General features: G+C 48.2%; 1 protein-coding gene across 2 annotated transcripts in view; it reads right to left on the bottom strand.

The window, feature by feature from the left end:
• Positions 1 to 24,610: 24,610 nt before the first annotated feature.
• The window catches only part of LPCAT (lysophosphatidylcholine acyltransferase), a 100,256-nt gene continuing 96,929 nt past the window's right edge, over positions 24,611 to 27,937 (bottom strand). For both annotated transcript variants that reach the window (XM_089580930.1, XM_089580929.1), the window contains exon 14: positions 24,611 to 27,282. In XM_089580930.1, coding sequence (XP_089437056.1) covers positions 27,170 to 27,282 — 113 coding nt within the window. In that variant the 3' untranslated portion in view covers positions 24,611 to 27,169. The remainder of the gene's footprint in view (positions 27,283 to 27,937) is intronic.

Here is a 27,937-nt window from a genome sequence, read left to right as displayed (position 1 = left end):
GAATCGAGAATCGAGGTGCGATTTGGAGTCACCGCACTACTGATTTCTGTCGCGACCTCCGTCGCATGCGCAATCAAAATGGACCGGCCGTGCTGTGTCGTTGGTTGCAAAGCCAGGGTTCGGCAAGATGTTGCCCTTCGGCACTGTCTGCCGAAAGATGGAAGTGAGCGAGCCGTCGTCGTCGTCGTCAGGATTCAGCGCTCGATTTCTGAACGGCGTGTCCTTAAAAGCTTGGCCGACGCGCTGCACCGATCGTCGCTTGCGAACTGCCGCCCCACTACAAGCAGGGAGACACGGAGCGGTGAGCATCGCTGCGCCGCCCTACCCAAGCTCCGCTCACAACCGGTGTCGCACTTCGCCGCCGTGCAGCAATGCCTGAGCGCTGCTTGGGATGGTGTACAAATATCACAAGGCAAGATCGCCTTGTTATCAGAAATACTTCTCGAGCAGCGACAAAGCACGCCTGCTTATGTTGCGAGCTTTCGGCAACGGCACCGCTCGCGGGCGCTCAGGGCGACGAGCTCTGCTGCTGCCTGGCTGCCGTGGTCGTCGCTAGGCCTATTGCCTCTTTGGCATCGAAGCTGCAGCGGCCGGCGCTTCGGAAGTCGCCTGAGCTATAATACAAGGCTTACTCTACACATCGCTTTGCAGTCAACAGCATCATCTCACAATAAAATAATAGTATGGTCACTTTCTGCGACTCCTTCTGCAGCGAAGCGAGCGGGCGCCAGGCGAGCCGGACCCCACGTCGGGCCAGCGGCAGCTGCGAGACGGTTGTGGCAAGAAATTTGCTCGTATCACAGTCGTTACCTTTACCAGCAGCTCAGTATCGGTCAGCGATCCTCAAAAATGACACGTTTTTCACATTTCTTATCCCAGGGTTTATTATTTACGTCAAGAACACACTTTAGCTCGTTTTTATGTCGCCGGCAGACGGGATCCAGGCTGGCCGGCCGGCCGGCATGCTCGGCGTACATCACGTTCGCACAAGAAAATGCAAAACAGCCATGATACCAGCGAGGATGCTTCCTAGATTCGAGCAACGAAAATATGTCTGTGCAAAAGTGAATCTTTCGGCAACGACACCGCCTGCGGCAACGCCGCGCGACGAACTGCGCGCTGGTCCCAGGCTGCCCTAGTCGTCGCTAGGCCTATCTGGTTTCGCATTGAAACCGCAGCTGACGGCGCTTCGGAAGTTGCCTGCGCTATAATAAAAGGCCTACTATTCACATCGCTTTACTGCGAACTCGTCCCATAATAAAAGATATGTTCGATTTCCACGATGCCTTCAGCAACGGAGCTAGCAGACGGTAGGCGAACTGCACCAAGTAGCAGCAGCACCAAATCGGCTGTTGGATGAAATTTACTTGTATCGCAGTCATCACTTTTACCAGCAACTCGGTATTGGCCAACGATCGTCATAAATTATGCGTTTTTGGCATGCATCTATCCAAGGGCTTGCTATGGACGAGAACAAACAATACTAGCGCGTTTTTCAGTCGCCGGTGGCCGGCATCAAGGCTGGCAGGCCGGTCCGGCGTGGCTCGGCCCCGAGCGCCCTGAGCAGCGCGCTGTACGGCATCATGACGCTGCCGCTCTCCGCACTCGTGTTGGCTCCCGCTTCCCGTCGTTGCGTTTTCCGCGCGCGGCTTGTCGTAGACATCCAGCAGGTTGGACGCAGGCGACGAGCTGCGATCGGTTGTTACGACGTCGTTCACAACGGCGCGCCGCAGCGAATCGGACACACTTTTCGCACATGTGTCCCCGCCTTAAGGCTGAAATCCCATTTCGGCACTCATCCGCAAAAGTCGTTCCTTCTGCTCGGGGTCTAGAGTACGAGAGAAGCCGCAGCGACGGTTGCGAGACACAGGTGAACATAGCAGACAGCGGGAAAGCGAGCGAGCGATCGAGCGAAAGAGCGCGTCAACCGGAAGTAAACAAACCGATCTCGTCGATGACGTATTTGTGGGCGGAGCATGGTCCCGGCCTGTAATCTTTATTTTTTTATGGCTCGCTCCGGTGTACGAGTTGAGAGGGAAAAGGCTGGTGGTCATTTTTAATATCCATTATCTCTGGTTCCGCACAAGGTAGATAAAAAATTTTTGCGGTAGGATGATGGATCGTTCAATGTCTATCAATACTTCGACTTCTCTTTGCCTACATGGACACCGTTTCAGGGACCCTTTAAAGAACCCCAGGTAGCCCTTCACTACGGCGTCCCTCATAGCCTGAGTTGCTTTGGGAGGTTAAACCCCAATAACCATACCAAACCAAACCACCTCGTGTATACGAAAAAAAAATGGCCACAATAGGCTTTACTACAAAAGGTGGATTTCGGTCATTTGAGGATTGATTATCCGTCGAAATGGGTTTGTCCAAAGACCATTTTCACAAAAATTTCACCCCATAAGGGCCGAGCACAAGGCCCGGGGAAGTCTTGTTGTCGGAGACGAAAAGGGGGACGAGATGCGGCGCCATTCGACACGCGATTTCCTCGGTCAAGGACCCTTGTACATGTGTGTGCGCGCCTGTGTGTGCGTGAGCCGACCAGGCGGCAGGCGCCCGAAAGGGGATCCCGTGGCCGTCCCCTCGCGACCGTCCCTGAACCGGGCGGCAGGCTTTGAGGTCGGACAGCGCGGTTGCCCGTCGCCGTTTTCCGGGAACTCTTTGACTGTCCAAGGTCGGAGAGGCGGGAGCGGCGGCAGAAGAGGGAGAAAGGAAAACTCGGCCCGGCATTCGAAAGTCAGTGCTTTGTGAGACGCTGAACGCAAAGGCTGTGCTTCCAATCTCTCTGTAAAGTTTTCTTGTTTTCCCATTCGGCCAATTAAACCAGTTGTTAAGTTTTACCGGAGTTCCTTTATTGTGAACGAAACTAGCGAACGCGTACGTAGAGCAAGTACCCTCTAACGTACAAAACAAACAAAGTTTGGTGCCGAAACCCGGGACTTCTGCTGTGGATTTTGTGAGATCATCGCTACATCGCTCCAACGCTCACGCTCAACGCATCCACTTCAGGTACGTCTCGGCAACGACGACTACTGATGTCATCAATCCGGTAAACTAATTGGATAAACGAGCCTTACAAGAGAATGGAGCGCCTTTTAAAGAAACGAGGAGCATTGCGCTCTCAAATTACGAAGCTCATCAACAAAACGGAGGAGAGCCAAGCGTCCCTCTCAAATACAGAAGCTGTATCGTTGCACGCTCGACTCAGCAAGCTGCAGCAACAGCTAGAGCGTGTCAACGAAGAAGTTGAACCATTGGTACCAGAAGAAGATGCTGAAAACGAATACCACCAAGTGTACGAGTATCAAGACCATGTTATATCCTGCCTTGCTGGATTGCAACTTCGAATGGAGAGTGGTTCATCAACAACGCAGACTGCCGTGGATTCGGCGGGCAGTGGCATTACCATCCAAACGGCCGCGCTAGCCACCCTAACGACCACGTCAGTGAAGACGAGAGTCAAGCTGCCTAAAATTGAATTAATCAAATTCACCGGGCGGCGCTCGGACCGGCAAACATTTTGGGAAGTGTTCCAAGAGCTGGTGGACAAAAACGAAGACTTGACTGACACAGACAGGTTTCACTACCTGCGAGCATCAGTTACAGGCGATGCGGCAGCTGCACTGGCGGGCCTTCCATCGACGTCAAGATGTTATAACGACACCATCCAACTACTGAAGAAACGGTTCGGCAACGAGGAACTTCTTGTTCAAGAACACCTCAAGAAGCTAATTAATTTGAAGCCAGTGCGTTCTTCGGAAGATGTCCGTGGCCTTCGCCGTCTCTACGATACCCTGGCGGCGCACATCAGAGGCCTCGAAACGCTCGGACGGAAGTTGGACTGCAACAGTTCAGTGCTGCTTCCGATTGTACAGCGAGTGATGCCCCGGGACATCTTACTGGACTTCAGCCGAAGGTGCGTTGTCGACACCGACAGCCTCGCCAGCGAGCAACCAGGCTCCGTCTCGGAAACTTCGCCACGCACTACCGATGACAGCGGAAAAGGTACCGTCTCCTCATTTTCTAAGCTAATCTCCTTTTTGAGAGTAGAGATGGAAAGTCGAGAGAACTTGGCTGCATTGCAAGGCATCGACCTGGAACAAAAACCCAGAGAAAGCACGAAAGAGAGTCACAAGCCGCATGGAAAAACGCATGACAAGCATGTCCGATCCGCAGCGATGCTGCATCAGAGTGTAACCCCGCGGACCTGTTTCTTCTGTGACTCCAACGAGCACCAAACGCAGAACTGTGACGCCTCAAAAACCGTGGAAGAAAAGAAACGACTTCTGCGTTCGTCCGGTCGTTGCTTCAGGTGCACGAGAACTGGGCACCAGTCACGAGCATGCCGCGTAAACGTGCAGTGCAACAAATGCCGCAAGAAACATGCCAGCACGATGTGCGACCCGACGTACTGTAGTAATAGGCCACCCGAAGCGGACCGAACAGTGACAAGTGCACAAATAAGCCTTGAAGCGACAGCCACGGGAGACAGCTCCATTCACAAAAGAACTGTTTTGCTCAGACCGCGACTTCGTTGTGTAGTGGAGAAGCTTTTAGCGCTCAGGTGCGAGTTTTGTTCGACGGCGGCAGTCAGCGCTCTTACATCACCGCTGACACCTCGCGGAAACTAGGATGCACGCTTCTCGGGCATGAAAGGTTGACCATCGGTGTGTTCGGAAGCCATCAAGAGGAACGCGAGTTCCGAAGAGTCAGAGTAACGCTAACGACAAAGCGCGGATGCGAACGCGAACTCGAAGTGCTGGAAAGAGAAGTGATTTGTGACCAATCGATTCCCTCGCCACTGGGAAATGTACTGCAGAAATTAAGCTCCCTTGGGTACGAAGCACCGGACGTCTCAATTGACGACGGTTCGAAAAATGTTGAGTTGCTCATCGGGTCTGATCACATATGGGAATTAACGACAGGCAGATCCGTCAAACTGGGGAAACGACTGAGGGCGGTGGAAACATCAGCTGGATGGACTGTTCAAGGCTTCTACGGCGCACTCCGTAACGATAGCTGTGGGATTATGGTTCATTGTTTCGACATTACGGTTGTCTTTTTCAGTTAAAATATCTGTTCTGCAGCGGAATCCTGAGTTACTCTACTTTCTCTCTTAAAGCTAACTCGTTTATAACCTTCCGCTTCACTAGTTTCCTCCGTTCCCTCTTCAAATCTAAGCTAATACGAGACCTTACCATTCTGTGGTCTCTACAACGGACCTTTCCAAGGACTTCCACATCCTCCATGATGCCAGGGTGAGCGCACAGTATGAAGTCTATTTCATTTTTAGTCTCACCCTCTTCCATGTCCATTTCCTGTTTGCTCGTTTGCGGAAGAAGGTATTCATGATCCGTAAATTATTTCTATCTGCGAACTCTACTAACAACTCTCCCCTGCTATTCCTAGAACCTATGCCACCGTCACCTACCACCTGGTCTCCAGCCTGCTTCTTGCCTACCTTCGCATTGAAGTCGCCCACCAGTACAGTGTACTGTGATTTTACTTCGGTCATTGCCGATTCCACGTCTTCATAGAAGCTTTAGGCCTGCACCACCTTCAGCTTGTAACGCTCATTAAGCCTAATTACGATAGCTGCCACCCTCTCGTTAATACTATAAAACTCCTCGATGTTGCCAGCTATATCCTGATTGATGAGGAATCCCACACCTATTTGTCAGCTGTCTGCTAATCCATGATAGCAGAGGACGTGCCCGCCCTTTAGTACTGTATACGCCTCATCTGTCCTCTTAACCTCACTAAGCTCTATGACATCCCATTTAATACCCGCTAATTCCTCCAACAGCACTGCTAAACTAGCCTCACTGAATAACTTGACGAAGCAAGTCAGCCTGAGCATCTATGAAATGCGAACGCCGACTTCGGCGTTTTGAAGTCAGCTTTGTACTTCGGGCGTACTTCCCCATGCCAAGCTTAAGCCCGAGCCAAGTTACATTTCTACATTCGGGGGTAAATAAGGTTCTAGCGTTAAACGTTGCCAGGTTCAGTTTCCAAAGGCGACCTGTACGGAGCCAGTGATTCTTAGCACCCTCCGCTGAGTCACAGGTCTGACCGCCGCCTTGGTCAGTTGCTCCACAGCCGCTGAGGACCGAGGGCCGAGGGTTAATTGGTTTGTTCATAGAAGGTTGCGGCCAAGTACTACACCAGGGTGGTCAGATCCTGTTCTGGTGAGGGAGTGCGTTGTCGGTTCTGGTCACCGAGATCAGGCCGCACCCCAGGCCGCACCCCAACGTCTTGTTCGGCGAGTTGGTGCCTTGGTACATACTGTTGTAGGTACGAATTGCGCACAAAAGATACACACAGGAGAAAAAAACACGAGGGAAATCGAAAGAGCGCAACAGCGACTACAACCCCTGCGACCTACAACCCCAGGCCTGGTTGTGCAATTCCACCGACACGCGAAATTTCTTTTCTTTAAAAAAAAAACGGTGAAGAATTGCGTGGCCCCGGGATTCAAACACCGATCCTCTTGCACGCAAGGCGGATGCTCTACCTCTGCGCCATCGCCGCTTTTTTTTTTGCATTTTCACAACGGGTACAAAGAAGTAAAACATGTCAGCAACACTTGCACTGACACGGCAGGTTAAAATTTTTTCAGTTCAACCAAGTCATCCAACACATTTAACCAAGTTGGCTGATCAGGCAGTGCCTGATACACTTCCCTCAGACGTATGACACCTTCAATGAAATGCTCGCGTGGAGATCTCACAACTACTTCTGCATTGTTGAATTGTGTCCTTGTTTTCCATAAACTGCGGAGGCCAAGGAGCATAATAGTGTCATAAGGGATGTCCTGTTTTCCTACCAGTAAGAACCTGATGCCAGGCGGGTGTAGCGGTAAATCTTTCTTTAAGGTTCTTTGAAGCACATCCCAGAAGAAAAACGCATCCCAACAATCTAAAAACACGTGATCTATTGTTTCAGGTTTTTTTACATAGAAAACTATCTGTTGACCAAGGGACAAAGACTCCTTTATCATGCATCCATGTTTTGACCGACAGTGTTCCGGTGTGAAGTTTGAAGAAGAATGTTTTCAAAGATGGGTAAACTGGCATTCTTTTAACCCTTTTGAGCACATCTGCTCCTGGGCCTCTGCGGTTTGACAACCTCCGCGGTTTGACAATCGGTAAATGGAAAAAATAGACACATCAGAGCAGCGATGGTGCGCGCACGCGCCGAGAAACTGTGGGCAGGGGAATCGCCAACAAAACGAGCATTAGGCGATGAAGAAAGGTACGCTTGTCAAAAAGAAATACGCCAGATACAAAACGGTGACGATGTATCGGCCGATAGCGTCATTATCATGGGCGTAATCAGAGACCATTTCAGTGACTTGCTGGGTCACACGCGAAGGGCGGAGGGCAGTTTCCATAACGATTTTCTACCGTTTATGCCAAGGCTCGACGATGAAGTCAGAATTCGTCTTGAACAGCCAATAACCGTAAAAGAGCTACAGGAAGCAATAGATCAACTGCCATTGCAACATTCAGTTATTTTTCATTTATTTTGAATTGGCGTTAAGCCTGGCAAAGCATTGCTGGTCCAGGCATCCTCTCTCTTTCTTTTATGTTTTTTTACCTCTTTTTTTGAGAGGACCAATAAAAGGGTAAAAGGGTAAAACACCCAGTCCTGATGGTTTAGGAGCCGCCTTTTACAAATATTTCAAGTCAGAAATCGCCCAAATTCTGCTGAAAGTTATTGTCGAAGCGTACGAGAAAAATCGTACGTCATTGTCATTCACAACATCGCACACTGTACTCATACCGAAGTTTGCTGAGCCAGAAAAACGTCTGTTGGTGGGGTCTTATCGCCCGATAAGCCTCACCAACGTAGATTATAAGATATTCATGAAGATTCTGGCAAAGCGAATTCAGGGCGTCATAACCATGCTAGTGGGGAGTCATCAAACTTGCGGTATCAAGGGTCGGAGCATCGCCACTAATATACACATAGCGCGAAGTGTGCTTGAATGCAGCGATGCACTAGGCGACAGGGTGGCAATGATGCAGCTAGATCTCGCAAAGGCCTTTGACCGTGTATCTCATGAGGTTTTGTTCAGCTTGCTAGATCAAGCTAATGTGGGCTGTGTAATAACGGAGGGCGTACGAATGGCGTACGCGAACTGCACAACGCGCGTCATTGTTAATGGGGAGCTGACTGAAAGCCTACACGTACGATCTTCAGTGAGGCAGGGATGTCCTTTGTCACCCCTCTTGTTTGCAATTTATCTTGAGCCCCTTTGTCTGGCTATACTAAACTCTGAGTGTATAACTGGCTTCAGGTTACTGTCAGCGCATGTTAAAATCTTAGCTTATGCTGACGACATCGCCGTGTTCTGCTCAAGTAAACAGAGTATCTGTGAAGCCACGGCTGTTGTTGAGAAGTTTTGCAAATGCACCGGGGCGCAAATAAATTGGGAGAAGAGTTATGGATTCTGGCATGGTGACTGGGAGGAAACGCCAGCCTATTACTCCCGACTTCGGTGGGCCACAACTCCGACGACGTATCTTGGAGTACCGCTGAACTTATAGCAACCCCGAACCATACTGGAATGAACAGGTGTCAATGGCAAAGGAAAAGGCCAGTGGGTGGCAGGGACGACCACTATCAATGTTCTCGCGCGCCACTGTGTGTAACCTGTTCCTCATCTCCAAGATATGGTATGTCATGAATGTGTTGAGCGCCTCGCGGATCAATATTCAAAGGATTCATCGGGTTTTTGCTGTATTTATTTGGGCGTCGACATGGGAAAGAACCAGTCGAACAAACTTATTCTTGCCCGTGAAGAGAGGAGGTCTCGGTCTTGTTCATTTATTTGTACGACAAATCGTGTCCCGCTTTATGTTTCTTCGCGACCAGAACGATATTTTTCTTCGCACAGTTATGAAAGTTCGTTTATGTCGATTGCTACCAGGAGTTGTAGTATGCTCTGTTGAAAACATGCGTGGAACAGTGAGAGGTTATCTGCGTGAAGTTGTGCTTGCGTATACAGAATGTTACAAGTGCGATTTTCAATGCAGTACCTCTCCAATGTCACTAGAAAAAATCTGTATAAAGATTTAATTGAATCACTGCTCTGCGCCATCGCTGCCCTTTTTCACACAATGTTCAGGACTTGTCGTCAAGCTGCTTCTGCGGCTTTTTCCTTAAACCTGACCATTCTCAACTGCATATTGCTAACGGAAAAATAAAGCACTTTTACTTTAACTACTTACTTACTTTACTTACTTACTTCATTACTTTACTTACATACTATTACATACATGTCGTCTACCTTGCGCTTATTTATTAACTTTGATGCTTCTTTGGCGTTTCTTAATCAGCTCTTTCATCTCCTGAGATAGCTTGCCGGTATCCTGACGAGACGAACCATCCTACCGCCTACTTCTACTGCGCACTCTGTAATGATAGCTGCGAGATTATCTTTCATTATTTGAACGTTAAAGAGCTGAATATCTGATCTGCAGCGATGACCGTCGTCGATATGCAACAAGATAATAGAGCTACTAAAATAGAGGTGCCGGGATAATAAAGTTCAAATAGCATGGGAAGCAGTAAGCAACGAAGGTATCGTCGAAGTTCACAAAGTATTAAGATGGGGTTATCCGTTATCCCCATTGACACTGATGATTTGCATGATAACAATGTAAAGACGGCTACAAGGATGTCATTTACGGCGTGGTTTATAATCTAGGCGGAACGGTTGTGGAGCAGCAGATACCGGATTTAATATAAGTAGACCGTGTACTTTTATCTGACAAAGAAATCTGCAGTATTTCGTGCATATATTTGTGGAAACTATGGCTCTGCACTATGCTTTAAAGGGACACTGAGGAGAAAGTGATGTTGCGTTGTATCCACAGAATATCATTTCCTAACCACAAAAATACCACTCTTACTGAATATAAAGCTCTTGTAAGGTAGAAAAGAGCAAGAACTAAAAGGCAGGTATCGCCGCCACAGGCTGAAGTACAACGCGATGACGAAATAACCGAAAGCTAGCACAGATTCTTTCAGGCTGACAGACGTGCACGAAGGTTGCGCGTTTTAGTTATTGAAGTATATAACTTTTGTTCTGAAACCGCTACTTCACTTTTATCACTTTAGGAAGAAGGAAACAAGACATGTTGGAAGCCAAAGGAAACCTACACTTGGCGGGCAACAGGCGGCCAGCGAGTTTAAATTCTGCATGTTTTGGTGTTTCGCGGCTGTGCGCTTCGCGTGCTCGCGTGGTTTCGTTGTCGACACGCCTCGATTTACAAGTACAGAGCAGCAGAGGAACTCCAAGTGCTCCTATAAGTGCTCTTCGGACGAAGTTCATGCCGCGGTACGCATCTGCGACAAGGAAAACACCTGTGGCTAGCTAATGGTGCACGAGCCCCCATGTTAGCATTAAACGCACCGCTCGGCGTGTTCACTTCGTCAACGTACCAAGACGTTGGGTTCCATAGCCAGCGCTACGAGGACTATTATTACAGAATTTATATGTCCGAACGTACCAAGGTACCAGTCTCCCCTCATTCGTCGTGACGGTGGCTCGGCGGTGACAGCCAGCTGCCTCATGTAGCCTGGCTTACTGTCGACGGTGCCGATTCCTTGGCGCTCGGACTATCCTGCCAGACACGTCGCCTGAGCCCTCAAAAGCATCGCACGCTGTGTGGGGTTGAGGTCGCTGAATTGCGGGCCGCACTTTTTTGCGAGGATTCTGTTGTCGGGATCAGGAACGGGATCCAATGTATGTTGGTGCAAACGTAAGCGAAGCGACGGCTGATGAGGTAGTTTTCATTTCAGCTGCTGCGAGACTGCACCGCTCGCCGGCAGTAATCATGGAGTCCACGTTCAAATCACATCAGCGGGAAAGTTTTTCAACTTCGAATAGATGTATTTTAGCAATAAATGCATATTTCGCTGCCGTACAAGCAACAACAAAGCCACGAAATGCTAAACTATCAGATTTTACTAACAAAAAAAATTTTATATAGTCCTACATCAAATTCCAAGGTTGTACAAAAGACTGCCATAAGTTTCCTTTGTATGTGAGGACCATAAGAGCGAAGTATTAAATGTAAGGGAAGTCTAGAACATATTTTAATTTAATGTTAACGTTTGTGAAAATGCTCACTCTTGAAGTCTGAGCCATCGCTAGTGCATCAATGTGACGTAGGGACAGAGAAGAAAACACAAGCAAGTATTTCCTACGTCATTGCACAGTTTTCTGACGTACGGGACCAAGTTTTGCGGTTTCGCGGCCTAGCGACCTTGGTTACGAGTGCTCACGAGTCTTTTTTTTTCTGCACGCTCGCGAGTGCGATGGTGCTTTACGCCCGGCGTTGCCGCAGGCGATGTCGTTGCCGAAAGATCCACTTTTGCACAGGCATATTGCCGGTGCCCTAATCTGGGAAGCATTCTCTGGTATCATGGATGTTATGTATTTTCTTGTGCGAACGTGAAGTACGCCGATCATGCCGGCCGGCCGGCCAGCCTGGATCCCGTCTGCCGGCGTCATAAAAACGAGCTAAAGTGTGTTCTTGACGTAAATAATAAACCCTGGGATAAGAAATCTGAAAAATATGTCATTTTTGAGGATCGCTGACCAATACTGAGCTGCTGGCAAAGGTAATGACTGTGATATGAGCAAACTTCTTGCCACAACCGCCTCGCAGCTGCCGCTGGCCCGACGTTGGGGTCCGGCTCGCCTGGCGCCCGCTCGCTTCGCTGCTGAAGGCGTCGCGGAGATTTACCACACTATTATTTTATTGTGAGATGATGCTGTTGGCAGTAAAGCGATGTGTAGAGTAGGCCTTTTATTATAGCGCAGGCGACTTCCGAAGCACGGCAACCAGCTAGGCAGCAGCAGAGCTCGTCGCCCGGAGCGCCCGCGAGCGATGCCGTTGCCGAAAGCTCGAAACATAAGCAGGCATGCTTTGTCGCTGCTCGAGCAGTCTTTCTGATAACAAGGCCATCTTGTCTTTTCTTATGAGATTTGTACACCATCCCAAGCAGCGCTCAGGCACTGCTGCACGGCGGCGAAGTGCGACACCGGTTGTGGGCGGAGCTTGGGTAGAGCGGCGCAGCGATGCTCATCGCTCCGTGTCCCTGCTTGCAGTGGGGCGGCAGTTCGCAAGCGACGATCGGTGCGGCGCGTCGGCCAAGTGGCCATATGGCTTGATGAATGTTGCTGCGCGTGCATTATTTGCCTAAATAATGATTGCACTTCGCGCTCTGAGCTCGCTACTTGCTTTTGGTCGGCGAATGTTCTCGCTCGGCCACCGATCTGTCCAAGGCACGTCGGCCGACGGGTCTCGTCGGCATCTTTGGTTGGCGGCGTTGTCGCACTAGGACGACGCTTGGTCGTTGGCGCATCGTCGTCGTCGTCGGTGCAGTGTGACTGGCTAGTCGGGGAACGACCAGGTTGGCCGACGCGACCGTCGGCGTCGCTGTCGCGTCGGCATCGGGTCCCGTCGGCCTAGTGTAGTTCCTCGTCTGCGTCATCCCGCGATTCCTCATAATCGGTGTCTTCGCCGAAATAAAACTCTTCTTTCCGACTCGGAGCTGTTCGGCATTGCGACTTGCCCTCCGCCCGGCTCTCCGTGTTTACGCGCACCACGTGCGTGTCAAGCAGACGCATGAGCAGACGACATGCCTACGACGACGTCACAGCTTTCCGGACCCACGTGACAACGCATTGTCTGGTTTTTCACGTTATGTAAAAGCCTGGCAAAACCTGGCAACTACGAACCGAAACCGAAACTGCTGGGTACAAATAATACGATTATTAATTATATAATGCGAGTTCATGCTTCTAAGATCGTGTTCCATGCTCACTGAATCGCTACGCATTATTTACAACCCAGAGGTACAACACAAAAATGTGGTGTCTCTACCCCTTTAAACCTTTTCACCTGGGCACAGCGTAAACTAGCGGTTAATAAAATCTATACCTTGCGCTTGTTTTGCTTCGGCTTACTGGTGCTAAAGAACAAGCTGAGCTTAGAAAAAGTTCCAGTGAACCCTCGACATTTTTTAATTATTTTTTTACAGGAGAAATGCGAGTGAGGGCAAGCTTCAAAGAAATCAGGCGTGCCCGCTAGCGCGATGCACGAAAGGACCCGATGTCGGAAGCCCCGTGTCAAATGCCCCCCGTCAAATGCCCTGCGCCGAGTGCCATATTGCGTTTGCCCCGTTTTCAAAAGCCCCAGTTTCACAACGCGTTCGAGGTATGTTCCACGCCAAATGCACAGAGCCGAATTTGTCGCGACAGCTGCCGCGTTCAAGATGTCCCGCGCCAAATGCACAGAGCCGAATTCTCTGCTCCAAATGCCCCGTTGCGTTTTGCCCGCGGCGTTTGCCACATTTGCAATATCCCCTAGTTCGAGCACCTCCCCCTTTTTGAATCCCAAGTACGCTATAGTCGAGCCACATATAACGGCCGCAGATATAACGAACGCTCGCTTATTACGAACGAGTGCGGTGCTACCGTCGAAATATACATTATGAGGCAATGGCACTTGATACAACGTACAACTTTGGCCGCACAGCGAAAGAGAAAGCGCCGTAAACTCCTCCCGAAGTTGAAGTGGTCGGGCTTCCAGCAAGCACGGAAATCGAAGAGCATCTCTCAGCCCTCGCGACACCACATTGGAAAGAACATATGTGGACCCAAACGGTGTCATTAAAGCAGTAACTACCCACCAGACAAGTGCGCGCCAATGGCCTGCAAAGGCAATCATTGCCTGCGTGTTCGCCAACCGGGCAAAGCATCAGATCTAGCACAAATTGCTGCTGGAACGTCGCACCAATATTGCCTTTTTAGGTTGCATTAACGTGGCTAGTGTCCTCCTTTGGCAATGTCAAGACAACGTATGTACAAAAACATTGCTGCAATATTACCTGCGATGTTGCGTCCACATTTGACATATGTAAAACACTGCTGCAACATTCCCACAATTTTTCGTAACATAAATGTCACATTCTTGAAAAGTTCAGCAACCCTGCACAACCATACAGGCCTGCCACTTGGTGTGCTTCACAAAGTATCACAACGCTTTGCAAGGACCAACGAGAGCGAACGAGCAACACTTGAGCTCTGCAATACAGTACAACATGCAACTTATGCACTCACCTGCAAACAGATAGCATGAAAGTCAAGCTTATATAGCCGTCACTGAAGGGTGTCCCAAGGGTGATAGTGGCAAATATAGGTAATAAACAAAGCTTTGCAGCAAATTAGTAAGGTTGTACATACAATCAATGCAGGCGCAATAGAAGAGGTTTAGTTGCAAAGTATTGCTAGTTGAAAAAAATGCTTACTGTAACAACAGTTGGAAAAGTTCTCGAACCGTGTGCGTGAAATATATTTGTAATGTTGCTTTATTGTTATGATTCAAACATAATTCACCAGGCTATATTGCCTCAACGTTGCTTCTCGATGTTCTTCCAACGATGGCAGATGGTATGTTATCCTAACCGATTTCTGAGCACGTGGCTGTTGTTAGCAAATAGTGTCATCCTGATCAACTTATGGGCACGTTGCTGCAATGTTGTGCAACATTACAAAACACTGGTGACATTGCCAGAACGTTCTGTCGTCATTTTGTGCTACTAGGGAAGCACGGTGGGCGCGAAACAGGGACATCGCCGAAAGCGAAGCCACTGCCCATAGTCGTGGGTCAACAGCAGACATATGAGAAGTCTGAACATGACTTGCCGACAATGTTGGTCATGTGGCGTACGTAGGTTGATCAGTCGGCTACATGTTAGTGCTGCTACCACGTGCAGGCAGCATCAGACAGTGGACAGTGCCACTGACACATATTCTGTGCAACGAGCGCTGCGCTACTTTCGTAGCTGCATGGGCCTAGGAACAATAGATGAAGTTCTCAAAAACACACGCGATCAGATGCATGCATATTCGTGGCAACGCGTCGTGAATAGCTGGGCAGATTTTGCTCGGATGAGTATGCGTTCCCGCAGACCATAAAATCGCAGAGCCGCGTGCTCTGACGAAGCTGCTGAATGCCAAGTACGAGCACTTCCCTACCGCTAGGAACCTGATTAATGTGGCCGACCTGCCACCAGCTGCCGTAGACATATTGAGAATTGTTGGCATTTACTGAAGGAGCCCCACAATGCCTGGGGAAGAGCATGGCAGCCAGATGCGGACGCGTCAGCTCTTGAGGCAGATGGACGTTCCATAAATAGTAGCGCTCACCACATCTTCGCCTTCCAAACGCTGGCAGGGGAGGCGCAACTGTAGAGGCGTAAACCACGGTTAAATATATACCGTTCCTTAAGTTGATGGTTGGAAGCAAGGGTCTCAGTGAGAACATGACTGACTGCCCTGGAGAGCCCGGAAAGATCCACCGTAGGCTCTGCTTTAGATACGCGCATAACACAGTTTTTAATGTAATAAACGCCACTTTTGGCGAACTTAATATTTTTGATTGTTATACAGAGTCCACTTACTACGAACACCCCGTATAACGAATGGAATCCCCGCGGCCGTCAGGTTCGTTACAAGTGGGCGACTCTTGGAGGGTGCGGCGCAGTGTAATGCTCTTCAGTAACTCGCGTTTGCTAACCGCCCTCCTCTGCAGGTGTTTTTATTCTCAATGTCACCAAAAAAAGAATATTAAATGAATATATATGTATATACACACACTACGATAGCGATACAATACACGTAAAAATGGTTCAGAAGCACAGAAATAAATACATACCGATCATATGTATATTCATACATTTAAGGGGAATAAAGGGAATAATATGATCAGCACACCATACAGTAGAAATAAGAATAGGCTTTTCCTACATAGGAAGGTCGGTCAAAAAGTAATGCACACTCCACCGTAGCTCGGCAAATGGTGCACACTAGGCAAATGAAATTTTGTATGTAGAAGCACTGGAGCTTTTGTTCTTTTGAAATGCTACGTACAGAACATTTGATCTATATGAATCCCTGCACTGCAGCCATCTGTTTTCAGGACACAAATGCACGTTCATAAAACACTTGAGGGTGGTTTTAATTCATTTTTTCACGCAGGCCATTGCTCGCTGTCATCTCAAACCTGCTTGCCATGCAGATGAGCGTACAAACGTCTAAACGGGTAGAAATCCGATAGCACTTCATGAACGAATGACTCTGTGATAGCACTGTGGACAATCGCCGGAGAAACTTTGCAGAAGATCATCACACCCATCGTTCCCGATTTGCATCATCTCCCTTGTCAAGGGCCGCAGGACGCAGCAAGCACAAATTTTCTGTTTCTCAATCATTCGATTAGCGTAAAGACGGACCCTTTTGCCATACCTGTGCATTCCATGATCTGTCTAGTGGATGCATCTGTCATTTTGAATGCGTGCATGAATGGCTAATGAATTTTCATCAAGGCATGAATTTGGGCCTGTTGGTTATCTATAAAAACAGCTAGCACAGGGAACGGGATGACAGAAAGAGGACACACCACGAGCGCTCGTGGTGTGTCCTCTTTCTGTTGTCCTGTTTCCTGCGCTAGCTATTTTCACGAATTTTCATCAGTTGCACTGACGAACGGAGAAATTCGATCACTGCACATTAGCGTAGTAGGGCGATCGTCCATGGTGGCTTACTTGTAGCAACAGGAAACGAAATTAGGCGCTCATCGTTATTGCTACTGGGCAATAAAATGTGGCCGAGGACACAACACAAGCGATTGTATTCTTTGATATACTTCCGTACTCAAAGTCAGTGCACGAATATTCCTTGCCCATGTACTACCACGAGGTGCAATATTCTCAAGAAACGAGAACTGCAGCTGTTCGATTATACCTGTTGATTTTATGTGCTGTGCAGTTGATGGGAATAGAATGATTGAGTAAAGCAGAAATTTGTGCAAGTTGGTACGTATTCATTTTTGAAACAGCGCAACAAAGACGGGACGTGGAAACTGAGGGGTAAAGACAAACAGGCGCTAACAACTGGGTTTATTGATAAAAAACACAAAAATATATAGACAGAGTTAGGAAAGATTACTTGCCACTATAGTAAACTCATGCCACATGGGACGCCAGATACACAATCTCCCCTTCGGAAAGGGCAACCGATGGGCAGCTAATGCACGTTGCGCCCTTCTCACGTATAAGAAAAGCTTCAATAACTTCTCGCGTCATCTTATCACTATGGCGGAACACGATGTTGGTGTTCTTATAGTCGGGGGTACATTTGCATTTCTTGCAACGAAATGCACATTTAGCGAGAGGGTCTCCTTCTGATTTTCTTTTTTCGTAATCTTTTTCATGTTTACATTTGCACTTTCTGCAGTGGACCGCCACGTGTGACAGGGGGTCTTTTTTTCTGGTGTTCTCATGTTCCATGAGCCGTTTGTTGATGCATCTTCCTGTTTGGCCAATATATGTGGCGCCACACGAGAAGGGAATTTGGTATACTACCCCTACCTCGCAAGGTACATAAGGGGAAACATGGCGCACCTGACAAGCCCTTTTGTTTCCCTCCTGCCACTGCCTTACCTGCTTGCACATCCTGCCTAATGGCGCACCTGACAAGCCCTTTTGTTTCCCTCCTGCCTCTGCCTTACCTAGCTGCTTGCACATCCTGCCTAATTAGGCAGGATGTGCAAGCAGGTAAGGCAGAGGCAGGAGGGAAACAAAAGGGCTTGTCAGGTGCGCCATGTTTCCCCTTATGTACAGTCGGGGACAAAAGTCTCCAGACGCGTGTTCCTCAAACGAAGCTTATAGCTCTACTATCAGACAGCGGCTGGAGACCGCACTTGTGGAGATGAAAGAGCAAAAATTTAACTTTTACCTCCACAAGTGTGGTCTCCATCCACCGAATAATAGCAGAGCTATCGGCTTCGTTAGAGGAACACGTGGTCCGGAGACTTTTGTCCCTGACTGTACCTTGCGAGGTAGGGTATGCCAAATTCCCTTCTCGTGTGGCGCCACATATATTGGCCAAACAGGAAGATGCATCAACAAGCGGCTCATGGAACATGAGAACACCAGAAAAAAAAGACCCCCTGTCACACGTGGCGGTCCACTGCAGAAAGTGCAAATGTAAACATGAAAAAGATTACGAAAAAAGAAAATCAGAAGGAGACCCTCTCGCTAAATGTGCATTTCGTTGCAAGAAATGCAAATGTACCCCCGACTATAAGAACACCAACATCGTGTTCCGCCATAGTGATAAGATGACGCGAGAAGTTATTGAAGCTTTTCTTATACGTGAGAAGGGCGCAACGTGCATTAGTTGCCCATCGGTTGTCCTTTCCGAAGGGGAGATTGGGTATCTGGCGTCCCATGTGGCATGAGTTGACTTTAGTGGCGAGTAATCTTTCCTAACTCTGTCTATATATTTGTGTGTTTTTTTTTATCAATAAACCCAGTTGTTAGTCAGCGCCTGTTTGTCTTTACCCCTCAGTTTTCACGTCCCGTCTTTGTTGCGATGTTTAAAAAAAAAAGGAATAGAATGAGTATGATGAAAGATACTAAGTCACACATAGTGCAAACTAGTGTATTCATTACACAAGTATTCTGCTTATCTTACATGAACTGGGAATGACATTTCAGGTAACTTGCATAGCAGGAAAATTGAACTTCTCTGTGACATGCTTATGCAATCGGATTGATTACACTGACCAATGAGTGATTTTCTCTCAATGCATCTGTCGATCATTTAAATGTCATTCCCAGATCATGCACAGAAGATAGAAATTTCCTGTGTAATCAGCAGTTGTTTGTTTCTGCTCTGTCTTTTGCATCATATTTATTTTGTTGCAAGCTGCATAGAGCATAAAATAAATAAACCATCAACCCCCCCCCCTGCCCTCAACCTGAAGAGAGAATGGCTGAATATCTGGTGAACATCCTCTAAATGTCTCAGAATCATCATGTGTCAACATGATACAATGTTATATAGATGTCCACTGTTGTCAAAGTGAAGACTGTGTGGATATTATAAGAACATAATATGAACATCATATAGACATCTGATTTCTTGAGTAGGACATTAAATAAATATCCATGGGATATAACTTGGTTGGCTGGAAAAGCAAGCATGAAAACTAGCATGACTGAATCAGGTTGGTTGGTTTATGTGGTTTAACGTGTGGGAATCCTGGCTTTCCGCCGTCGCCTTTGCGCGGCTGTGCCGGCCTCCCGCGTTGTTTCTCCTTTTTCCCTTGCTCCCGCCTCAGGCGGTGGAGAGGCGGCTGGGTGACTAATCACTGTCATTTATCCACGGCTCCGCCCCGGCTCCCCAAGGGCCTTTGCCATTGGCGCCTTTTGGCGGGAATTCGGGACCCGCTTTGGGCGGCCGCGCGCCGCGCGACCGTCCGAGCGGGGCCCAGAGAGAGAGAGATCCCTCCGAGACAGCGTAAGGTGCGTACGCAACTGTTTTGTCCGTGCCGGCCTTTGCCGTTCGGACCAGTGCTTACTCGAGCTCGCCCGCACGTGTCCTCTGACCTGCAGCGGCTCGAGCCTGTCCAGCGGGGTCCAGCGACCTCCGACAGGCGTACCTTGCGTTGATTGCCCACTCTCTCTCGCAACCGGCCCAACGGTCGACACGAGAGGGAGATCACAGCACTGCCGCGGGGACATTCTCCTGCAGCGGCGTGCTAGCGGCGCGCATTACTCGAGTCGCTTCGTGCGCGCAGCGGAGCCTTGCTCCTCGCGCGCCCCCGGGACGGGGTGACGATTGAGTGTGTGTGTACTGCTGAAGGACGACGTGAATAAACGTCTCCTTGGTGAACTTGGAGGCCTATTTCTTTGCGGCGAATCGCTCTCCTCCCTGCGGAGGTTGAGTGCGCCGCACCGATGTCCCAGTGTGTGTGTGGTGACGGCGGATCGGGGCCCTTGGCTCGCGCGAAGCTCGAACCCGCGGTGGGTGGTGGCCTGTGTCCACTTAGAAACCCACAACTGGCGCCCCCCCGATCCGCCGTCACCACACACATACTGGGACACCGATGCGGTGCACTCAACCTCCGCTGGGAGGAGAGCGATTCGCCGCAAAGAAATAGGCCTCCAAGTTCACAAAGGAGACGTTTATTCACGTCGTCCTTCAGCAGTACACACAAACTCAATCGTCACCCCGTCCCGGGGGCGCGCGAGGAGCAAGGCTCCGCTGCGCGCACGAAGCGACTCGAGCAATGCGCGCCGCTAGCACGCCGCTGCAGGAGAATGTCCCCGCGGCAGTGCTGTGATCTCTCACTCGTGTCGACCGTTGGGCCGGTTGCGAGAGAGAGTGGGCAATCAACGCAAGGTACGCCTGTCGGAGGTCGCTGGACCCCGCTGGACAGGCTCGAGCCGCTGCAGGTCAGAGGACACGTGCGGGCGAGCTCGAGTAAGCACTGGTCCGAACGGCAAAGGCCGGCACGGACAAACAGTAACGTACGCACCTTACGCTGTCTCGGAGGGATCTCTCTCTGGGCCCCGCTCGGACGGTCGCGCGGCGCGCGGCCGCCCAAAGCGGGTCCCGAATTCCCGCCAAAAGGCGCCAATGGCAAAGGCCCTTGGGGAGCCGGGGCGGAGCTGTGGCTAAATGACAGTGATTAGTCACCCAGCCGCCTCTCCACCGCCTGAGGCGGGAGCAAGGCAAAGAGGAGAAACAACGCGGGAGGCCGGCACAGCCGGAAATTTCGACCGGAGCCCTCCACTACGGCGTCTCTCATAGCCTTAGTCGCTTTGGGACGTTAAACCCCATAAACCAACCAACCTGATTCAGTCATGCTAGTTGACATGCACAAGAAGCAAAGTCCAATACTGTCGTTCTTGAAACCATTTTATGGAGAATTGGTGGCGTTCCATGCAGGAAAAATTTCCTTTTTTAGAGAATTCGAAGGGTGAAATTTGGCAAACAGGGAATTTTTACAGAGTTTTGGTGAATCTTAAAGACTGAAATTTGGTTTGGTTTATTGGGGTTTAACGTCCCAAAGTGACTGAGGCTATGAGAGACGCCGTAGTGAAGGGCTCCGGAAATTTCGACCACCTGGGGTTCTTTAATGTGCACTGACATCGCACAGCACACGGGCGATGCCAGTGCACGTTAAAGAACCCTGTCTCCCTTTTCCAAACTGATGAAACTTTCAAGCTGCAAGGAAAAGGGACCTGAAATAGGAAATTCTTGGTCTAATTGATGGAATTTTCAGTTACGGCATGAACCATCACAATGAAAAATATTGCTCAGCACCAGCCACAGCCCAGAATTTTAGACATGCTCACATGTGCTTGGGCTACTGAATAACCGTCAGCATGGTATGCATGCTGTGCAGATCAGCCGCCTAAAAGAGCGGGTCCATGGAGGCTTGCACACATGATTGCAATATATTTACTAACATATACCCTCAGGGCTGAAACATTATATCATGGCTGAGTGAGCATCACGCACACATGAATTATGGCAGCCGTAAAAATGCCACTGTGGTTGAACTATTCCTGAACAGTATGTGTCTGTTTTTTTTCATGGAGTACTAGTTTATCCACTGTGCAATATACGTATTTACTCGCATAATAGGCGCACTCGCTTAATAGGCGCACCCCTAGTTTGGGCGCGAAAAATCAGATTTTTTTTATTTCCGCACATAAAAGGCGCACCCCGAACTTGGCACTGTGATCAATACTGTATTTACACGATTGCAAGCCGACACCTCGCCACCCCCCGCTCCGCAATCTTTATTTTAACAAAGTTTTCGCTGAACTGACTACTAGTCCTCACTAGTGCTGCTGCGGACCCACAGCACGTACAACGACATCGCGTAGAACAGCCGCACACAGTTTTCAGGGATGCTCACTTTAAACGTCTGTTTGGAAAGCTTCATCTCCAGCCGGAAACGTTCCAGACTAGGCCCGCGAAAACCTCTGCGCTTGGAGTGCGTACGAAAATTTAGGGACGCCTCAGTCGCAACTGCCGCACTTCTCGGTCACGTCGTATTTTCCGACCTGCCGCACGCTAGCCGTGTTCGAGAGCAAACTCCCAGCCGTGTAGCTGTTAAGGTGCTTGGCCGTCGAGCTAAAACAGCAACGCTCCGCGGCAAAGCCAAGGTAGATGTACTATGGTAGCGTAGGCTCCATAGAAGCCCATACGTTCAAAACATGGCGGCTTGTGGTGCGCAGCCAGCGCCGTCTTCGAAATGCGTGGACAACTAAAAAGTGACGTCATAAATAAAACAAAAACGCGACGTCAGTCACGTGTTTTAGTGACGTCATATTCGTGACGTCAGCGTCACGTGCTGCTTGGCGGGAAAAATAAACTGCTGAACGCCGCGGCTTCAGCGCGACACCCGACACGAGAACGAAGAAAGAAGACACGACGAGTGCCGACCACCAACGCTATTTTTAGGTAGTCAGTTCTCGTTGTACCTTTTTCCTTCGTCCTCGCCTCAGGTGTCGCGCTCACGTCCTTGGGAAAGCGATGAAATGTGACGCCGCCAGACAGGTTATCGCTCGCACATCGTGCAACCACACACCTCTTTTTTGCGTACGGGGCCGGTGGGCCCCATGGCCACAGACGATGCCCTTTTGGGGCAAACGCGACAGAACCGCACCCAACCGAACGAAACTACAAAGAAGCGCCTGCAAAAGGGAAAAGCGGAAACTGTACACGAACGATGCACACCAAGAACTCGAGCAACAAGCAATGAGGAAAAAGTAGGGCTAGCAGAATCGAGTTTCAAACAAAAGCAAGCAGAATGGTCAAAAGATATGACAAGGGTATGACATCAGAGCACCGTCAACCTTGTGCATCGTCCCGCTGCCATTGCCGCTGCTCTGAGCGAACGCTGTCATAAAATTTTTACAAAGCAAGCGCTATACTTTCTAACAAAATGCACACAACTAAAACATTTTAAAAAGGAATCACTGCAATTGTTTTTGAATGCTTTTGAAACACAAAATATGTCCTAATTATTTTCCTCTTCTAGACGTGTTTGTCCACTCATTTCATTTTGGCGCTTTAGTTCCACCCATAATTTGATGTCGCTAGCACTTGGTTCTGGACCGCATTCGAGCTCCGGCTTCGCGACCTATTTCAATTGACCTTGGCAAAGCCATAAACCACGATGAACTATCGCGCTACCGCAGATCCCGGCACTTGACAGCAACAAAAAAAAACAAAAAAAACGAGCTGGAGATGCTGATGGCGATATGAATAGCGAAAGCTCGCGGCGAAGGAAAACGTTGATGATGATGATAAGCTGCGGCAAAGCCATAAACCACGATGAACTATCGCGCTACCGCAGATCCCGGCACTTGACAGCAACAAAAAACAAAACAAAAAAAACGAGCTGGAGATGCTGATAGCGATATGGATAGCGAAAGCTCGCCGGAGGAAAACGTTGATGATGATGATAAGCTCTACCTCGGGCGCCCTCCGTGGGTGGCGTCTGGAAGCTCCTGTGCGCGTGTGTGGCCTCCACGATCAAGCGCCCGTTGCGCGCAGCCGGAGCCGATCGCAGAGGCCTCGGCGCGTGCATTCCAAAGGCTATTCCCGCGTGGGTCGTGGAAAGTTTCGGTGCGGCCCTTACACGGATCTTTTTTTTTTATATTTTCTTCGGGAAAACGGGGTGCGGCCCGTAGACGCATAGAGTTTCTTACTATTACCTAGAGGGAAAGCTGGCAAGCCGTCTATGGGAGTTTGCATGGAGACCCCACGTGACCACCTCAGCCACCATGGGCGCTCAAAGCATCATGGGGCGGTGAGCTACTTGTTGCGGAACTGCAACTTTTGGCCAAAAAATAATAGAAAAATAAAGCTGTTTGATAACTACAAACGTCCTAACATTCAATATCTTGTCTAATGATTGCAACAAACGAGCAGAAAAGCATTTAAGTGCAAAGTTTGCCTAAAATAAGACATTACTAGCTTTCCTATTGGCCAAGTGATGAACACTAAAAAAACTAATATTTCGTAATTAACAGGCGCACTTTTAAAAGTAAATATGTTTTCAAAAAAAATGTTGTTGTTTAGATACTTTAAGAGGTTTTTTAATGGCATTTTGGAAGAGTAAAACCTTTTATTGGCGTCGTGTGTCGTCGCGTCTTCACTACTATGGCTTTTGCACACTGCGTTCGCGCGAAAGTCGTCTGCGCACACACGAACTACGTTTTCGGAATGAAACGCCTTAGTACTGCCACTCTGTGTTCCCGAAAAACTACGACTGTGCCGCAACAAGTAGCTCACCGCCCCATGATGCTTTGAGCGTCCATGTTGGCTGAAGTGCAGCGCCGCCAGCTTTCCCTCTAGGTAGTAGTAAGAAACTCTATGCGTAGACGAGTGCGTTTACGCCGTGTGTTCAATTTTGAGAGTCGAAAAATTTCCGGAAATTTTACCCCGCGTAATAGGCGCACCCCGAACTTTGAGCCGGATTTTCTGGAAAAAAAGTGCGCCTATTATGCGAGTAAATACGTATATGCCATGTCCTTCCTTTTTGTGCATCCCAATAGCAAGAATACAGTTAACTAGGGCCGTGGCACTGCGGTCTGTATATCTTTTAGCACCCCAGGAAACTCACACTCAGTGCAAGGTTAAATGTTTTCACAGCAGTTTCCAGGAATTGGTGAAGGAATTCATAATGACAAAAGACACACAGGCAAATTGATCTTGAATTACTTTTAGTACCACATTCAAGCAAATGAATTTCATGCAATGACACAAACTGTCTGGAAATGAAATTTGAAAGCATTACAACTTTTTCCAAGCATCCAGATTTTACTAATAGCAATCGTTTTGCAAATTCACAAACATCAAATGCACAATGCAAACAAACTTCATTGCATATAACACCGAGCTGTTGAGACTTTAACAAGAAAACATGAGCCAGCTGTGTCATCACCCAAACCACATACACACCAATTAGAGCGAGTAAGCAAAATTAAGTGAAAGACGCTTCTAGTTTCTAAATCTTCATAGATGGTGACATCAAAACAAAATTTCTGTAAGCATTTGATTCCACACACACCAATGATGAATGCTAGTACAAAAATATGGGCATAAAAAGATCCCTCTCAGTTGATAAAAACAACTGGGACAAGCATGTGACAAAGGGTAAGCTACAAGCAGATGTTTTGTCCAAGTCTGGCCAACATCCATCACACCAGAATTGACCTGAAAGCCATTGAATGTGCTTGACAAAGTCAAAACATTCACTGCTACAGCCTTATATAATCCTAAGAAAAGCAGCCAGGGTTTGAGACAACAGTAAAAACCTTGGCCTCAGTTGTAGCTTGAGCCAAGACAGCTTGAGCTAAGCAGCATACAGGCTCCCCACACAATGCAAAATAGATGTCACCTGGTCTGGTTCCACTTGAGGAATATACGCAATCGTTAAGGTCCTGCTGTGTATTACCTGTACAACCGTTCAATGTCAGTCTCCTAAAAAGCCCTTCGCATATTAGATGAAAAGATCACAGCACAATAGGGGACAAGCCATGTAGTAATGATTTTTAGCAGAAGCAAAAATTAGAAGCAGAGATGCACTGTAGCCAGTTAGCAGTGGTTCCTAAATGATAGTGTTATACAGAGAGTTTCAAGGACAACCTCTATATTTAGTATTTTGTGTGTTTTCATTCCTGATGTGGCTATGGATGCACTTATATAAAGGCAGGCATGTGTAAAGAATAAACCACTTGTAAATGGCGCCAGTCCTCCGTTCTGAGTGCATGTCTGTGTCCTCGTCCCCTGTAGCACTGTGCGCTCTTCAACTATGAACCAGCTAGCCCAAATCAAAGTATTACTTCCAATATTAAGCACATCAACCACAAGCACACACACACCTGCAGCAATCATTTCCAGAAACTAGGCGGTATACAAGCCTCAGTGCAAATCAGCAACACCAACCCCATTTCATTCAGAGGTAGCTTTACCTGATCTGTAATGCACTGTAAAGCAAGTGTATGCGAGTGCATTGGAAACACTTTTTCGAGTATTTCTGACACTGACGAAACCTTGCATCGTTCAGCACTCACCATCCACTGCAACATCTAGACAGATAAAAAAGACAGGCTACAAACATGAACAGCCGTAGATAAATGCAAAAACCTACTTCGTGATGGTCATAGTGCACTTATCTGTTGCTAACCCTTTCAAGCCTCAATGGTTCATACATAAGCGCTCACAAAAACTCCAGCCAGAAGAGTTCGGGCAGGTCACTAGACTTGATGCAAGAGTGAGCTCCCAGAATAGGGAACCAAGCCATTGACTCAAAGGCAGCCATCAACAAACACTGGCCATGTCTACAAGTTTCGTCTTGGGGCAAAGTTTGCAGTATGGGTGCACACCAAGGCGTGTTAATGAAGAAGCACGCTGGGCAACTACTTCCACTGCATTCCTTTTTAGGCACACGCAGTACCGAGCAGTGCTATACACTACTTTCCATTCTGAAAATATTTAAAAAGGCCATTGGTATATAGTATAAGCTGTAAAGGTAACTTCCAAGATTTAAATAGTAATAAAATATGGCTGTTTTTAAACTAAAGCCAAGCTCGGAGCATTTGCAGGTGCTACAGCACAGCCTCACCACAAAACAGTTTGTTTATCAAATGATGAAAGATGACATCAAAATGCAAAGAGGTGAAAAGTTCTGCAGGGCAAAACACCCAATACTAGAAAGGTCTACCAATCACTTTTGCAGCGGTACGTCTACAAGGCCAACCAGGATGAACCGCAAGCAAGAGTGGCACAAGAAGCTGTTCCTTCAAACACCACCACACGCTTTGGCCGCAATGCTTGTAAGTACACCACTGAGGGTCATCCTCAGTATGGGTGGTGTTTACGGCTTGTGTACATAGAACAAAACATTCAAGCCAAGTGCAATGCTGTTACACTGCTTCCATTTCATATATATATATATATATATAAAAAAAAGTTCCACTGCAACAAATTAAAAACCAGAGCCTAAATGGTATCTCACCCAATGTAAGGGTCGCAGCACTGTGCTAAGTGACCAGTGCTAGCCTCCAAGGTCGGTCCTGGCAATATTTGTTGGAGAAAGCTCTTTGACAATGAAAACTTTAAATATCTTACACTCAGTGAAACACAATGCTTTCAAAAGCTGTGACTAAATGAAGGCTGGCAGTTCTTGATTAAAACGGTAAAATTACAAGGGAAAACAAACACTGGGTGCATATCTACAGTCACGGGAACTGCCCCTTGTGATCAGTCTTCCTTGCTTGGCACACTTTTGTCTTCATCTCGTGGATCACTGCTGTCTGATGGAGCTGGCAACACATCAGCCCATTTGGTCGTTGAAATGAATTCCTTGAAGTCCTCTGAAAAGAGGTGATGTACGATTAGTTGCAACAGTAGCTGCATTGCCTCTAGCACAAAAAAACATGTATCATATTTGACCTCGCAGCACAAAGATCTCACAGCAATGGGTGACCACAACAACACACCAACAATGTGACTAAAGAAATCATTTAAGCTGATTTTCTCACGGATATTGAACACATGACATGCAATGTACCTAGACACTGTTGCTGAAGGGTTTTACCTATAGTCCTAGCAAAGGTGTCCCCAACGAGATGCCAGATACTGTGTCATTATATATGGTTATGTGTGGTCAAAAATTGAAGAGGCTGCCCTTGTGTGCACCACACCAAAACCATGAGAAGAAAACAGGTGCAGCCTTAACAGAAAAGTATACAGCATTTGAAGTGTTTTGTGCCTACCTCTGCCTTGTCTAAACCTTGAATAAAGGTCACATTTGTAGTTCCTTTTGCTTGATATGCATATAGCATTGGCACCTGCCTGAATCGCTTTGTATACTACTGCCTAGATAATTGCTTAGTATACTTCGTACACTAGGCAATTATCATGTGTATGTCCAGCCTCTAAAAAATGAGTGAAGAAAATAGGAGCAAATGCCGCACTGTACAGGAGCAGACCCTGCAGGTAGCTATGCTGCCCTATGTAGCTAGCTGC

Source organism: Amblyomma mixtum, chromosome 3, assembly GCF_055824585.1.
Source record: "Amblyomma mixtum isolate Tamu chromosome 3, ASM5582458v1, whole genome shotgun sequence".
NCBI classification, from domain to species: Eukaryota; Metazoa; Arthropoda; class Arachnida; order Ixodida; family Ixodidae; genus Amblyomma; species Amblyomma mixtum.
The sequence above is the reverse complement of the archived record's forward strand: the minus strand, read 5'-3'. Positions and strand labels throughout refer to the sequence as shown.